The sequence below is a fragment of the Trichinella spiralis genome (assembly GCF_000181795.1).
Source record: "Trichinella spiralis strain ISS 195 chromosome Unknown Scfld2, whole genome shotgun sequence".
NCBI lineage: Eukaryota > Metazoa > Nematoda > Enoplea > Trichinellida > Trichinellidae > Trichinella > Trichinella spiralis.
Genome location: NW_003526941.1, coordinates 3,458,843 through 3,471,307, shown reverse-complemented (window position 1 = coordinate 3,471,307; position 12,465 = coordinate 3,458,843). Strand labels below are relative to the sequence as shown.

Genomic DNA, 12,465 nt, shown 5'->3' with positions numbered 1-12,465 from the left:
AAATTATTATTATATCGTTTTTACAAAATAGATTGTCAAAAAAAATTTCAATTCTTGCTTTAAAAATTTCCTCTACTAATGAGTGATAAAAAATGTTAATTGCGATAAAAAATGAAATATGATTATTGAGAAAACAGAAAATAAAACGCATCCAGTTGCAAATTTTCTTTGCAGTGTATCATACGATTTTCCCTCTCTTTTAATTTTTGTTTGAAAAATAAAATCAATAAATATATTTGCATAATTTTAAATTATCACATTATAAAAATTAAAGTTAAATCAAAGTTTTTTAAAACACGAGCAAACAACAACAATTGATTTTCATTAGCGCACATTACCGTTGCAGTCGGCGCGTTGTAGAAATGCAGGAATTATTTCATGAGCGCCAGTTTTTATGAGTAAATTTTAAGAAAACTTAACATTTACAGATGATATTTTATTATGAAAATGAAATATAAAACGTTAATTGTGTATAATTATGGAAAATTTAAATAGATAAGCTTTTATATTAAGTGAAAATAAAACATCAATAATCAGACCGAATTACAGTTATCAAAGTGTATAAAGGCGAAACGACTATCGAGCATAAGAATTCCACATATGTTTATTCATAAATAATATCACGTTTTCCGCATATAATAAAACTAGATAATGTTCATTGTATTAACAAATTATTGATAAAAAAATAAAAATTGAATTAAAATCAAGTTTTTATTTTCAAATCCAGTTTTACATACAAATAAATTTAAACTGTTGGCAATGCATGTTCATTTTCGAAAAAGCGTGTCAGTTTAATCTCAATTTGACGACCATGCATCTTCTTCTTACTGCAGTTGTATTGGTTTTCTTTCATCCGCCGTTTGATCTAATCAGTGCATGTAAGCGATGATGAAAACAAATGAAAATATTTTCAAATTACTATTCACTAATTTTTTTGCATATATATTTTTGTGTTGATAATTTTTCAATTATTTTACAGTTGTCTGCCCTGATCTATCTTTGACAGCCGAGCGTTGTGCAGAGGAATCGTGCAATGATCCATATTATTGTTACAATGGCTGGTGTTGCTCAAAAAAAAGTGCCAATGGAATTGGAGCTTATCCGTATGGAAGATTTGACGTGTTCGACCCTTTCATATCTAACACTGAATGGCTAGAAAAGCAGTATGGATTGTATATTGCATTTCCACGACCAGTTGTCGAAACACTGAACAGTGTAGCTGATAATGTTGGAGAAATCATCGATGAAGCCAAAGAAAATCCCGAAGATGACAAAGGAACCGTTTTAGAGAATTTAATTGAAGAAATTAAAGAAAAGCAGGAACAATTGGACGAAGCAGTTAATGAGGATCAATTGAATGTTGTTGACGGTGTTATTGATGAAAAACAGAGCGAAACAGTTCAAGAAGAAACTGGCAATTGAATTCTGAAATGATGAAAACAGAAAAAATTCAAATTCCAATCAACAGATTTCTCTCGACAGTCAACAATTAGTTCAATTTCATAAATTGCACATATGCGAGATTATAAGTGCAATAACAAATTATAGTCTTTTCCGTTGGTTTCTTCCTGATAAATGTTTAAATTTAAATTATAATTAAAAAAAAATTATTTATTGCTTTCATTTCACATCAAATTTATACTCAAATAATAACAGAGAAATATTTTTATTTCAAATAAAACATGTCAACTAGATGTCATTTGAAATTTTCATTTATTATTATTTTTTGTTCAATATAAAATGGAACAATCTGGCGAATTACAAAATAGGGAAACCACAATACACACACTTGTATGTAAATATAAACTAGTTTTTTTCTGCAAATATGTAAAATTATAATTTTAATATTAAGCATACTTATTATTGCACGCAGAACAGTTGATAAACGTGTTATCGAATAATTTTCAAAAAACATCAGCAATAACATAAACCATGAACAATGGAAAGATTGGAAAATTTAAAGATTTCATGCCATTTCATTCATCATCATGCCGTTCATCAATCGATTAAAATAAATAAGTTGAGTGAAAAATGAAATTTTATTAAATTTTGTTATGTTATTTATGTTTTCTAGAATTGTTTGTTTCAAAAGCGGATGTTCCACTAAATGCATGTCGTGGAGATAAAAAATTTAACCTATTTTGGGGTCACAAACGTTTCTATGAAACAAACTTATCAAATTAGTCGTGCAATAAATGATAATAAATTTTACACCTGCACATCATTCACTGATTCATTTAATCAAAAGAAGTTTTGCTTTGTTTTCACACTTGAAGAATACACCCACATAATTGATACATGTATAGAGATATAGAAATGAACATCAATTATGGAGAACATACCTTTTCATTAATGTGATAATATAATGAACAAGAAATTTTAAAACACACCACACGCCTGAAAAAAATCACGTGGTTCACGGAAGTTAAGAAAATGCATGCTGATATTACTGTAACATGTTACTGAACACACGTTTGAATCGATTACTTAAACGTTGATCACATCATAGTAATGATAAATTTGCATGCAATATGAAAATAATTGAAAAATTTCACTTTTAATTAAGAATTGCATTTTATCAAATGCGCCAACATGTCGTTTTATCATAACGTGAACTGATCAACAACGTAACTTATTTGTAGTTATATTCACACGTAACCTTGTATACGTATATTATTTATAAGCTGTCGAAGTGGTATTTTTTTAAATACTTTCTTTTAAATAACACTTCAAGTACCAGTTTCAAGTGGGACAATGCTTGTAGAATCTACGTAGGCAGAATGCACAAGCATACCGGGCAATAACATCTGACAAAAGTAGTGATTTTAACCCAATTTGATCAATTCCTTGTCTTTCATAAAATTACACATACACATGCACTGATGATGCGCATGATGCGTAGGCGTTACAAGACCCTCGAGACTCTATTTATATAAAATACTTTTGCAAATGTTTAATCGAAGCAGTCCAAAAGCATACAATCTTACCGATAATGTTCTTTTCAATATTCATCTTTTTTTGCCTGTTATACGTTCAAAGTGAAAGTTGTAAGTTGTTGAAAAGCAATTCATTTCTAAAATTAAAAGAAAAAAATACATTAGAATTTTGTCATATTTCAGTAAAATTGAAGCGTTTATTTTTTTTGAAAAATAATATTATTGGTTTGTTTACAGTCATGTGCCCAGATCGTACATATCCAATTCAGCAGTGTCCTCGTGGACGATGCCCAACTGCACAGTATTGTTACAATGGATGGTGTTGTAAAAATAATAATTTCGGTGGCAATGGAAATTTTCCTCCATTTTTCCCTCCACACAACGGAGGAGGCTGGCGTGAGTTGTTGACTTACGTTTCGACATATTAAAAATTTTCAAATATTATTATCGAATTGTATTTCTCTTTTTTTCTTGTTATAGAAAAGTGCCCGGATGGTTCGAGACATTATGGCCGGTGCAATTATGGTTATTGTCAAGGGAACAAAATTTGCATCAACGGAGTGTGCTGTCGAAAACCGTGGAATGGCAACCCTGGATATCCGAACCACAACCCCAACTGGAACAACAATGGTGAGCGTGGGTCAATTTTATTCGAGTGGAATATAAATTTTAAAAAATTAGCAATATTCTCCAGTAGATTTTCTCATTTTTCCTATTTCTTACTGAAAGTATTCAAAAAACAAAAACAAAAAAAATAATTGTTTTTTTTCAACATTACAGGATACGGTAGATGTCCACCGTTTTTCGGAATTCCCAGAAATATACACAACAGTTGCAGAACAAATCGAGATTGCCCTTACGGTCGAAAATGCTGCCAAACATTAACCGGAAAAGTTTGCCTTATTCCGCAATAAAAATGGGAATTTTATTGTTTTTCCTTTTGACAAACATTGCATTTATTTCAATTCATAATTGTATGTGTGTGTGAAAGTGAACTTTTCAACTTTGGAGAAATATAATTTAAATAAAAAATAAAAATTATCAAACAGTATAAAAATGTATATTTTCCAAATATTGTAAAGTTTTCAGCAAAGTTAATCACTTTAACATTACTGCCTTGTACAGCATGATGTTGTGGAAAACAAATTTACAGTATACCGCTGACTTGGCAAATTCGTTCAACGATTTCACTCGTTCTGTTGGTTGGTCGTTTTTGTTCTTCGGAAGTATATAACCAATTGTATCTTTCTGTGGTTTGATGTCGAAAATTTTCCCTTCCCAACGTACTGTAATCAAATCTGCACTGTTCTTTGTCTGCAGCAAATAATCGCCATTGTTTTTCAATTTTTTTCTCACGCTTTCTATTGGGAAATCTGTACCAAAATAGCACCGATCATTGCTCAAGTTGATATTCGACGCTCGAATATGCAAATCATAATTGTCCCTGTACTTGGGCACCAGCAAGTAGATGAAATCGAAATCAATTCCATTTCCCTGCGAATAATAAAATATAATAATGAAAGAATTCCAAAACATTGCCGAGTTACTTGTAATTGTTTGTAATTGTGAAAATAATGCGAAATCAAACTCTCGACGGTCGAACATTGCAAATATTGATCATCGTTTACCAAGCAGAAGTGATGCTTTTCATTTGGATAAATTTCCAAATGACAAATTTGTTCTTTTTGTCTCAATTCACCGACAACACCTACCATCAGCTTCTTGGTTTGCAAGTCTGTGTAGAGCAAAAAGTCGGAAAACATCTTCAAGCGTTGTTCAGCGTATTCTTTTCGAATTTCTCCAAAATAATATGGCAAATCGAACAGTGGAACATCCGGCTTTCGAATTTCCACACTGTCGTCATCATTGTGCTTCACCGGAGGCGTCATGTGCATGTTCAGTCGCTTTTTCACATTCACCGGATGAATGAGCTGCACGCCGTTGAAACGAAAATTGCACATGCACAACGACTTCAACAGTTTATCCAAATTATCCACCCATTCTTCGGGACCATTGTGGTGACGTGGCAAAAAATATTTGCATTCTCTGTTGAATACCATCGAATAGATGTGGTCGTTCCATTTGTAGAACAATTTCAAAATTATCCCATTGTTCTTCTTCTCTTCGGCAAGAACAAAATCACCATTGTACAACAATAAATTGTCCATTTGCTCGATTTGATTCTCCTCAACAAAATAATCCCACTCCTTATAATTCGAACTATTTTCCAATATTAAATTTTTCGATTTTCTGTAAACAGCATTGTCCAGAGTAACGAAACTTTTGTCAAATGTCTATTTTGAAACAAAAAATAATAACAATATTCAGTAAAATTTTGCAAATAAATTTTTTATTCACTTACCTCGAATTTGGTATTTTGAAAAATATGATAATTCATCAAATTGTCAACGTTCAAAAATTGCTTATCAATATCTGTAGATTTGATGAAAAAATACCCACTGTCGGTTTGCATGATCGGCCATTGGAAGATATTGTTCAGATGATCGCAGAGCATCAATTTCAGCTGGTTGTTGTCTCCATAATCGATGAACAACAAATATGATGATTCGTGCTCTAAATGCGACTGAAACTGTTCAACTGTTCCATGGCCAAAATAATATGGTAATTTAAACAGTGGTCGAGCGGCGACGTACTCTTTTGGCAACTTCGCTTTTTCCTCTAGATTAATCAGATTTGGATTAACTGCCGAGCATGTAGGCGAATAATAAGCCGGAGAGTGATTCAAAAGAGCCGACATCTCTTCACTTGGTTCTCAAGCTTAACTGTTTAATCAAAACAAACCAAACCCCCCACCCTTGCTAAAATCAAAAACCATTTTAAACTATCACTTGTTTAAAGTGATCGCTTGTTTAAACAAAAATAATAATAATAACAAAGTAAAACTGGATTTCATTTAAAAGTTAAGCATTTCTGATCGGTATTAAAATTCAATTCTGCAAAAGAAAAGCCACCACCGACAATAATCAAACTATTGAAAACTAAGAACTTATTTCAATCGACTAATGGTAATTTAAAATAAGTCATCCAATTTAGGAATTCGGCTTGCTTTATCAGATAACAACTGCAATGTGAACAACGAAGAAAAACTTTTGTCATTATTCTAAACATATATTATTATTATTATTACGGGATTTTTATTTATGCATACATTACTTACGTCTATGAAAGAAGTTACATATTCATAATAAATGACTGCTTTCTGCAATTGCTCTTCTCGCCGAATAATCTCGTTCTTTAAATTTTCATCAAATATTCTACAATCACGAACAATTATAAAGTAATATTTAAAAAAAAGAATAACATTAAAAGAGAATAACTGCTTGATGATAATAAAAATAATTACCGCTTTTTCAGTTCATCCACAATGCTCATACGCTTCAAGCACTCGGCTCGGTGCGTTCTGACAATGTATTCGTGTTTTTCAAATATCAAAGAAAGTATCGCTCGCTAAAAACAAAAATTTCTAAAACAACATTTGGCAAGCTGAAAAGTATTTTCAATCACTTCCAATGCCTTCACCAATTCTGTAGTATTGTCACTTTCTTCAACTGCACTTTCTTTTTCCAACTGAAAGAATATTCAAAAATAAAATTTAAATATTTTTTCTCTCAAAATTAAACATCACTTTCGTCATTTGCAGTGTCTGCGGACAATCCGCAGAAATTTTATCCTTGTCAACGTTACTGTTCTTTTCAATTTCTGACTGAAACAATATTCAAAAAGCAATTTATGATTACATTTTTTTTAATTTCAATTTTTCAAATTTAATAAACAACAACAACAACAAACCTTGACGACGATGAAATTCTCTTGCGGCTTGGCTGTTAGTCGTGATTTCAATTCTGCCTGCAATTTGGCATTTTCATTTCGCAATCTTTCCAAAAGCAATCGACATCTGAACAAATAAGAAAATCATCCCCAAAATTCATTAAAATTAACATACTTTTGCAAAAAAATATACCTTTTCATTTCATAGCAATACTTTTCACGCGAAAAAGTTTCAAGGCTAATTTCTTTAATCGCATTTGATTTTCCTTCGGGTGACGGTGTTTCATCTCTTTTGGTGGAATTTTCGCTTTCCTAAACAGTTTCATATTTTACAATTCAAATGGACAATAATTTGAAAAAAGCATCAGCATTCATCTACATCAATGGGTGGATGGTTCAATAAGTCGCAAGAACAGATATATTGCTACTGTAATTCAGAAAATATTTTCAATTAATAAAATTTTGACTAAAAACTTCAAAACAAAACCATTATTTTCATAATATTATAGCCGTCGGATGTAGCACCGCTCGAGACAAATAGCTTCCATCGCTTTCTGATTAGGCAGGGCGTTACATTGGAGTAATTTATTGTTTTTGAAAATAATAAAAATCTCAAATGTTTACTACTGTAAATAATAAAATTATACAAACGCAGATTAGAAGAATTTTTATTTTCAATAACATACAAGCGAACTATGCGAAAATCATTGTAAACGTGGAAATAAAAAATCCGACGGCTCAGACAAAGAATTGTCAACAACAAAGCCATCTTAAGTAAATTATACAAAAAAACAAAACTTACATTGCTTCTTTCGACACCCTTTTTCGTCTTGGGCATTTTCGTAGAGATATCTTCAACAAAACGACAACCTTTCACCAGGACAACCACCGGTCAACTGATTTCAAACAAATACAGTAACCGTAATTGCAAAAAAACCTGTGTATCTTTACTTACAAAACACAGTTTTTTATTAGTTATTTAAAAATAAAAACTATGAAAAGCATCTGATAATAAGTTATTTCAATAAAAAATGTTTTAAATTAATTAATTAATTAATTAATTTTTATTTAATTATTGCTTTAGACATTTATTTTTTGATAATTTTTATGTTAATGATTTTCATTTATGCAAATTTATTGTTAATAGATCGTTTGATTTTAGATATTTTTAATGTATTATTTTTCACTTTTAAAATAATTCCAATTCTGCAATAATTCGTTTATTTTTAAACGTTTACCAACATGTTTTTGTTTGACGATGCATTTTAATTAAACTTTATTATCTCCATTTACTGTAGGAAATTGTTGCACGATTTATTTTTTGTAAAGTCTGATATGTTTGTGATGAGTAAAAAAAGCCCAGTTTTGCGAAGATATTTAAATTTTGCTAGAATTGGCCTATTTGAAACATCAAAAAGGCTTTTAAATTTACCCGCTGACATATTCGGACCTGTGAATAGACAGCGATGCATGGAGCGGTTAGCTTCAATTTCTTCTGTTCGTAATGTGAGTGAAAAGGTTCGATGGGCGGTTTTAGTTCCACTTGCTGTTGTCGACAATGTACCCTCTATACTGGTTACTGTACGCTCTAGTCGAATGAGCATTCATCGTGGACAAATCAGTTTTCCTGGAGGAAGAGTTGAATCCAGTGATGCATCAATAATTGACGCTGCATTGAGGGAAGCGTACGAAGAGATTGGCCTGTCTAAAGAAGACGTAGAAACGTGGTTTGCGATGAATTTTCAAAGGACAGTTATTTCTGACGGGCTTGTAGCACCGATTATTTGCACAGTTAGCTCTAACGTCAACGTTCATGAGTTGTGCATAAACGAAGACGAGGTGGAAAGTCTTCTGGTTGTTCCCATATCAGAACTTTGCAATTCAAGAAATCAATCTTATACAAGATTTTGTACTGGACCAGGTTATGTACGACCCGTTTATTACGTCAACGAGCGTCGTCATCGGATTTGGGGTCTGACTGCTACAATCATTCATCGACTGTTGCAAGCATTAATTCCAGAATTTTATACTTTTCGATTTTGAGAAGAACAATCTGTAGGAGTTTTTGGTGACCAAAATCCATAGTGTTAGTTTCAAGCATCATTTTTAGTTTGAAATTTTGCACAACAAGTGTTTCAAAAGTAAAGAAATAAATTTCAATAAACAGTTTATGTTTATTTTATTCATCTGATTACTGAGCACACGCGATTTTTTTCAACTGCGGGCTGGGGTGTGGGCACTTAGTCTCTGCCAGTTTATTATTGAATTTTTGTTGAATTTAAATTTAAAATGATTACGTGGACGCTTTTTCAAATTTGTGCATTTATTTTCAAGTGAGTTTCATTTTTATTTTAGATTACATGGCAAAAAGTCTTCGTAGCAAATGGCGTCGCAAAATGAGAAACATCAAACGTGAAAGGTATCGAATCAAAGAACTTGAAAAATTGAAATCTGTTGTATGTCGTTTAAATTCCAATTTTTTGAAAGCGGACGACAAAAGTAGTAAGTGTTGTTTGATAAATGTGTTATAACATCAGGCTTGTCTGATTTTTCTATAAAAAGGAAAAACAACGTCGAGCAAACATTTTAATATATGATCAATTTCAGATGATGTTAAGCTGACTGAATGTGCTGATGATGTAAAGACGATTGATGATGAAAAAATGGGTAAAGTGGGCGAAAAAGTTTCTCTTTTCTATTCATTAATTTGCATAGATTGTTGGTTTGTTTCAGATTGTGAAGTGTTGAATTTGAATGAAACAAATTCTGGCAGAAGAACGTCAAATCGAAATGGCCAGTTTCCAGTGTGGATGCATCCACGAAAGCGAAAAAGGATATCCAACTCAAGAAAATTGAAACGTAGACGAATTCAAAAAAAGGAAAAATGATGAATGTGAAACTGTATAACTGTTGTTATTATTATTCATTGGAAAAAAATAAACTTACTAATCGTTGTTTGATACTTTTTATTTTTTTCTTGAATGTGTGCTGTTTATATTTATTTATTTATTTATAGTGGTTGAACTTTTACTTTTGTTTATTTATAGTGTTTACTTGGCTGTTGCTGTGGCATTGGGCGTTGCTGGCGAATGCGCGCAGCTGCTTTGCTTTGCTTTGCTTCATCGCTATTTGTTATTATGCATTAGTAAAGTTGGAACACATCGGTGCTGTGTGCCTTCTCGAAAGTCGAACACAGAGCAAACTTCATTCTGCCTAGTGCCATTGTATGACGTTCTTTTGATTTTCACTTTCAATTATGTTGTTCATTTTTTTCACCATCTCTTTCTGTTCAATTTTCAATTTTGGTCAGTCTGCAGTTGATCAAGTAAGTTTTATAAAATTAATAACTTTCTGATGAACAGCTTTTGTTCTCTTCCTTAGCAGGAGTTAAATTTTCCTAAAATTCACTCGTTTAAGATTTTGGAATTTCACCAGCTTGACAAAGGTAAGTATAATTTTTGTATTCTACTTTAGGATAATTTTTGAGTGATTAGCGATTTTTTACAGCCGCACCCTTCTTTTCAAATTATTATTATTATTTTTTAAATATATTTTAAAGGTTGATAAATAACACAAGTCTGATTCATTCAGACTTTAGCTTAACATTTTTTAGTCGACGTCAGTTAACTTTTAAACATGAAGAAGAAGGTATACGGCACAACGTTTGACAGACACCTTATTCTTTGACACGCATGCAATCACTCATTTATTTTGAAACATTTAACTTATTTAAATCAATCAGTCTTATAAATCACTTCTTTTTTTCTATTTGAGAAGTTTTTTTATCGATTAGACACATCCGTGCTGTTCAGTAACATTCGAAAAACATTATCAGCTCTTTATTTCAGATCATGCTTGCATGTTGATTAAATGCAAAGAAGATGAAGTTTGTACGTTGATAAACGAAATCGCGCTTTGCGTCAGTCGCCACAAGGCTAATCAACTGTCAGTGGGTTCATCCTTTTGTTTTACAGTATACTAAAAGTGATTTTCAGGTTATTGGAAACGGCAAACTTTGGAGGAGATCAGTCAGCTGAAGACGAAGAAGAATCATATCAGCCTCGTTTTTCCGATTTTAAGCGATTGCATGCAAATAAAAAATACCACACCAAAATATTAGATCCTTCGATAAAAATTGAAGACTTTGAACACTTTGACAAATTTCCACCCAAACATCTGAAACTCTACGAGAAAGGTTTCGGTGAAATTTAGCACCAATTACTACTCTTTGCATATAACGTATTTTCAGCTTGTTCTGATAAGCAGCTCATCACTATAGAAGCTCTACTTTTGAAATGGTTCGGCGATTTACGAATGCAAAGCACTAGTGCCGTGCCTGTTCTTCTGCCTAGTAAAAAATGTGCATTTTATTCACTTACGTTAAGCAATTGTTACGCACGTAGACAACATTTCCGTATTGTTTTTGCAAATGCAGATTTTATTATTTTTTTTATTTAATAAGCCACGTGAATTGCTTTCCACAAATTTAAATTGAAACAGCAGTGCAGCAAGAATCAATAGAGCAGTCAGTTAGCAATTAGTTTCATATTTATTTTTTTAAAAAAAGAACCATTAAAAAATACATACACACATACATATATATATATATATATATATATATATATATATATATATATATTCATGTCGAATCTTATAATCTTGTCTTATTTTCTTAGAACATCATGTTTCGTGCAATGAAGATGTGGGTTGGATGTTTGGCCAACTGGATGGAAACAAAGACGGCCGATTGCAATACGAAGAACTGTTTTCTCTTGATCATGACAAGTACAAAAATTGCATCCATCATTTCTTGGATGCATGCGATGTCAGTCAAAACGGTGAACTTTCCTTGGATGAATGGTGCGATTGTTTCCAGTGGGCAAATCGAGGTGAGAAGAGTTTGCAATTGTCTTTTCTCAAAGTTTCCGAAATAATACATTCTTGAAAACTGGAATAATGATTTCAGAAAAAGAGGAACCACCATGTCACGCAGCCCGTCGTCTTACTGATCCACATCTTCTTGGTAATTTTTTTTTATAAAAAAGGCCTTTGAAACTGGTGGTTGTCTGGTGCTTTTAGGTGCATTTATACCACAGTGTGATGTGGAAGGTTTCTATCGACCGGAACAATGTTATGAAGCACAGTGTTGGTGTGTGGATAAATGGGGCCGAGAATTCGATAATTCGAAAACCAAAGGACCCGCTGACTGTGGACAATATGGTAAAAGCATATCAAAAATGACAAGGCAAAAATTTAATAATATAATATGGTGCACTTTATTTCGCTAGCTGACCACACCGAAAGCACAGACGACGACAGCGAAGACGACCAATGAAAATGAAACAGTGAAATGCCCTAAGCATATTTTTGAAGTATACTATCTATTTAAAGTTCGTTATGCATAAAATCAAAAGGGTAGTGCGAATACTAATTTATAGATATAGCGTCAATGAAGATTATATGAAATGATGATGACGATAATAATAATAATAATAATAATAATAAATGAAATTGGTAAAAAGAAAAAGAATTTGCTACAAATTTATCCATTCCAATACAAAGCATTTTACACAGCAGGCTTGAATTTCAAAGTTTCAACGGCAGCGTAATACCATCATAAAACAACATTCTACAAAAATAAATTTTCCTATGACATATAACCTGTTTATGAAAATTTTTTTAAATATTAAATTTAAACATTCAAAAAACTAAGTTGACTGATAATCAGCTGCGCTAAAAA

The 12,465-nt window shown here is 31.9% G+C and overlaps 4 protein-coding genes across 4 annotated transcripts; 2 read left to right on the top strand and 2 right to left on the bottom strand.

Annotated features, from left to right (window-relative positions):
• Nucleotides 1-811: 811 nt before the first annotated feature.
• On the top strand, nt 812-1,422 carry Tsp_03252 (conserved hypothetical protein). The gene is made up of 2 exons (XM_003379547.1): nt 812-878; nt 980-1,422. The coding sequence occupies exons 1-2, from the start codon at nt 812-814 to the stop codon at nt 1,420-1,422; spliced, it is 510 nt and encodes a 169-aa protein (XP_003379595.1).
• Nucleotides 1,423-3,468: 2,046 nt separating this feature from the next.
• Nucleotides 3,469-5,694, bottom strand: Tsp_03251 (hypothetical protein). Its single transcript, XM_003379546.1, has 5 exons — nt 5,299-5,694; nt 4,565-5,143; nt 4,293-4,430; nt 4,095-4,250; nt 3,469-3,552 (listed from the first exon to the last, which is right to left on the bottom strand). The coding sequence occupies exons 1-5, from the start codon at nt 5,692-5,694 to the stop codon at nt 3,469-3,471; spliced, it is 1,353 nt and encodes a 450-aa protein (XP_003379594.1).
• Nucleotides 5,695-5,967: 273 nt separating this feature from the next.
• Tsp_03250 (conserved hypothetical protein) lies at nt 5,968-7,563 on the bottom strand. The gene is made up of 6 exons (XM_003379545.1): nt 7,528-7,563; nt 6,919-7,037; nt 6,747-6,852; nt 6,301-6,404; nt 6,115-6,211; nt 5,968-6,057 (listed from the first exon to the last, which is right to left on the bottom strand). Exons 1-6 carry the CDS (start codon nt 7,561-7,563, stop codon nt 5,968-5,970), a joined length of 552 nt encoding a protein of 183 aa, XP_003379593.1.
• A 497-nt stretch (nt 7,564-8,060) lies between these two features.
• On the top strand, nt 8,061-12,130 carry Tsp_03249 (testican-1). The gene is made up of 10 exons (XM_003379544.1): nt 8,061-8,646; nt 9,081-9,227; nt 9,333-9,584; nt 10,574-10,670; nt 10,721-10,920; nt 10,975-11,076; nt 11,402-11,614; nt 11,692-11,748; nt 11,805-11,945; nt 12,117-12,130. The coding sequence occupies exons 1-10, from the start codon at nt 8,061-8,063 to the stop codon at nt 12,128-12,130; spliced, it is 1,809 nt and encodes a 602-aa protein (XP_003379592.1).
• Nucleotides 12,131-12,465: the final 335 nt, after the last annotated feature.

Excerpts from the sequence above, each read along its gene's own strand:
- Tsp_03252 (XM_003379547.1), top strand. The coding sequence starts at position 812 with ATGCATCTTCTTCTTACTGCAGTTGTATTGGTTTTCTTTCATCCGCCG. Across the intron at positions 879-979 it reads GTTTGATCTAATCAGTGCAT|TTGTCTGCCCTGATCTATCT; the intron begins GTAAGCGATGAT and ends ATTATTTTACAG.
- Tsp_03251 (XM_003379546.1), bottom strand. The coding sequence starts at position 5,694 with ATGTCGGCTCTTTTGAATCACTCTCCGGCTTATTATTCGCCTACATGC. Across the intron at positions 5,144-5,298 it reads TTCAAAATACCAAATTCGAG|GAGTGGGATTATTTTGTTGA; the intron begins GTAAGTGAATAA and ends TCGAATTATAAG. Across the intron at positions 4,431-4,564 it reads AAAAGCATCACTTCTGCTTG|GGAAATGGAATTGATTTCGA; the intron begins GTAAACGATGAT and ends TATTATTCGCAG.
- Tsp_03250 (XM_003379545.1), bottom strand. The coding sequence starts at position 7,563 with ATGCCCAAGACGAAAAAGGGTGTCGAAAGAAGCAAT. Across the intron at positions 7,038-7,527 it reads AGGGTGTCGAAAGAAGCAAT|GAAAGCGAAAATTCCACCAA; the intron begins GTAAGTTTTGTT and ends GAAACTGTTTAG. Across the intron at positions 6,853-6,918 it reads TATTGCTATGAAATGAAAAG|ATGTCGATTGCTTTTGGAAA; the intron begins GTATATTTTTTT and ends TTATTTGTTCAG.
- Tsp_03249 (XM_003379544.1), top strand. The coding sequence starts at position 8,061 with ATGTTTGTGATGAGTAAAAAAAGCCCAGTTTTGCGAAGATATTTAAAT. Across the intron at positions 9,585-10,573 it reads CAACTCAAGAAAATTGAAAC|ATCATGCTTGCATGTTGATT; the intron begins GTAGACGAATTC and ends TCTTTATTTCAG. Across the intron at positions 11,615-11,691 it reads TTTCCAGTGGGCAAATCGAG|AAAAAGAGGAACCACCATGT; the intron begins GTGAGAAGAGTT and ends TAATGATTTCAG.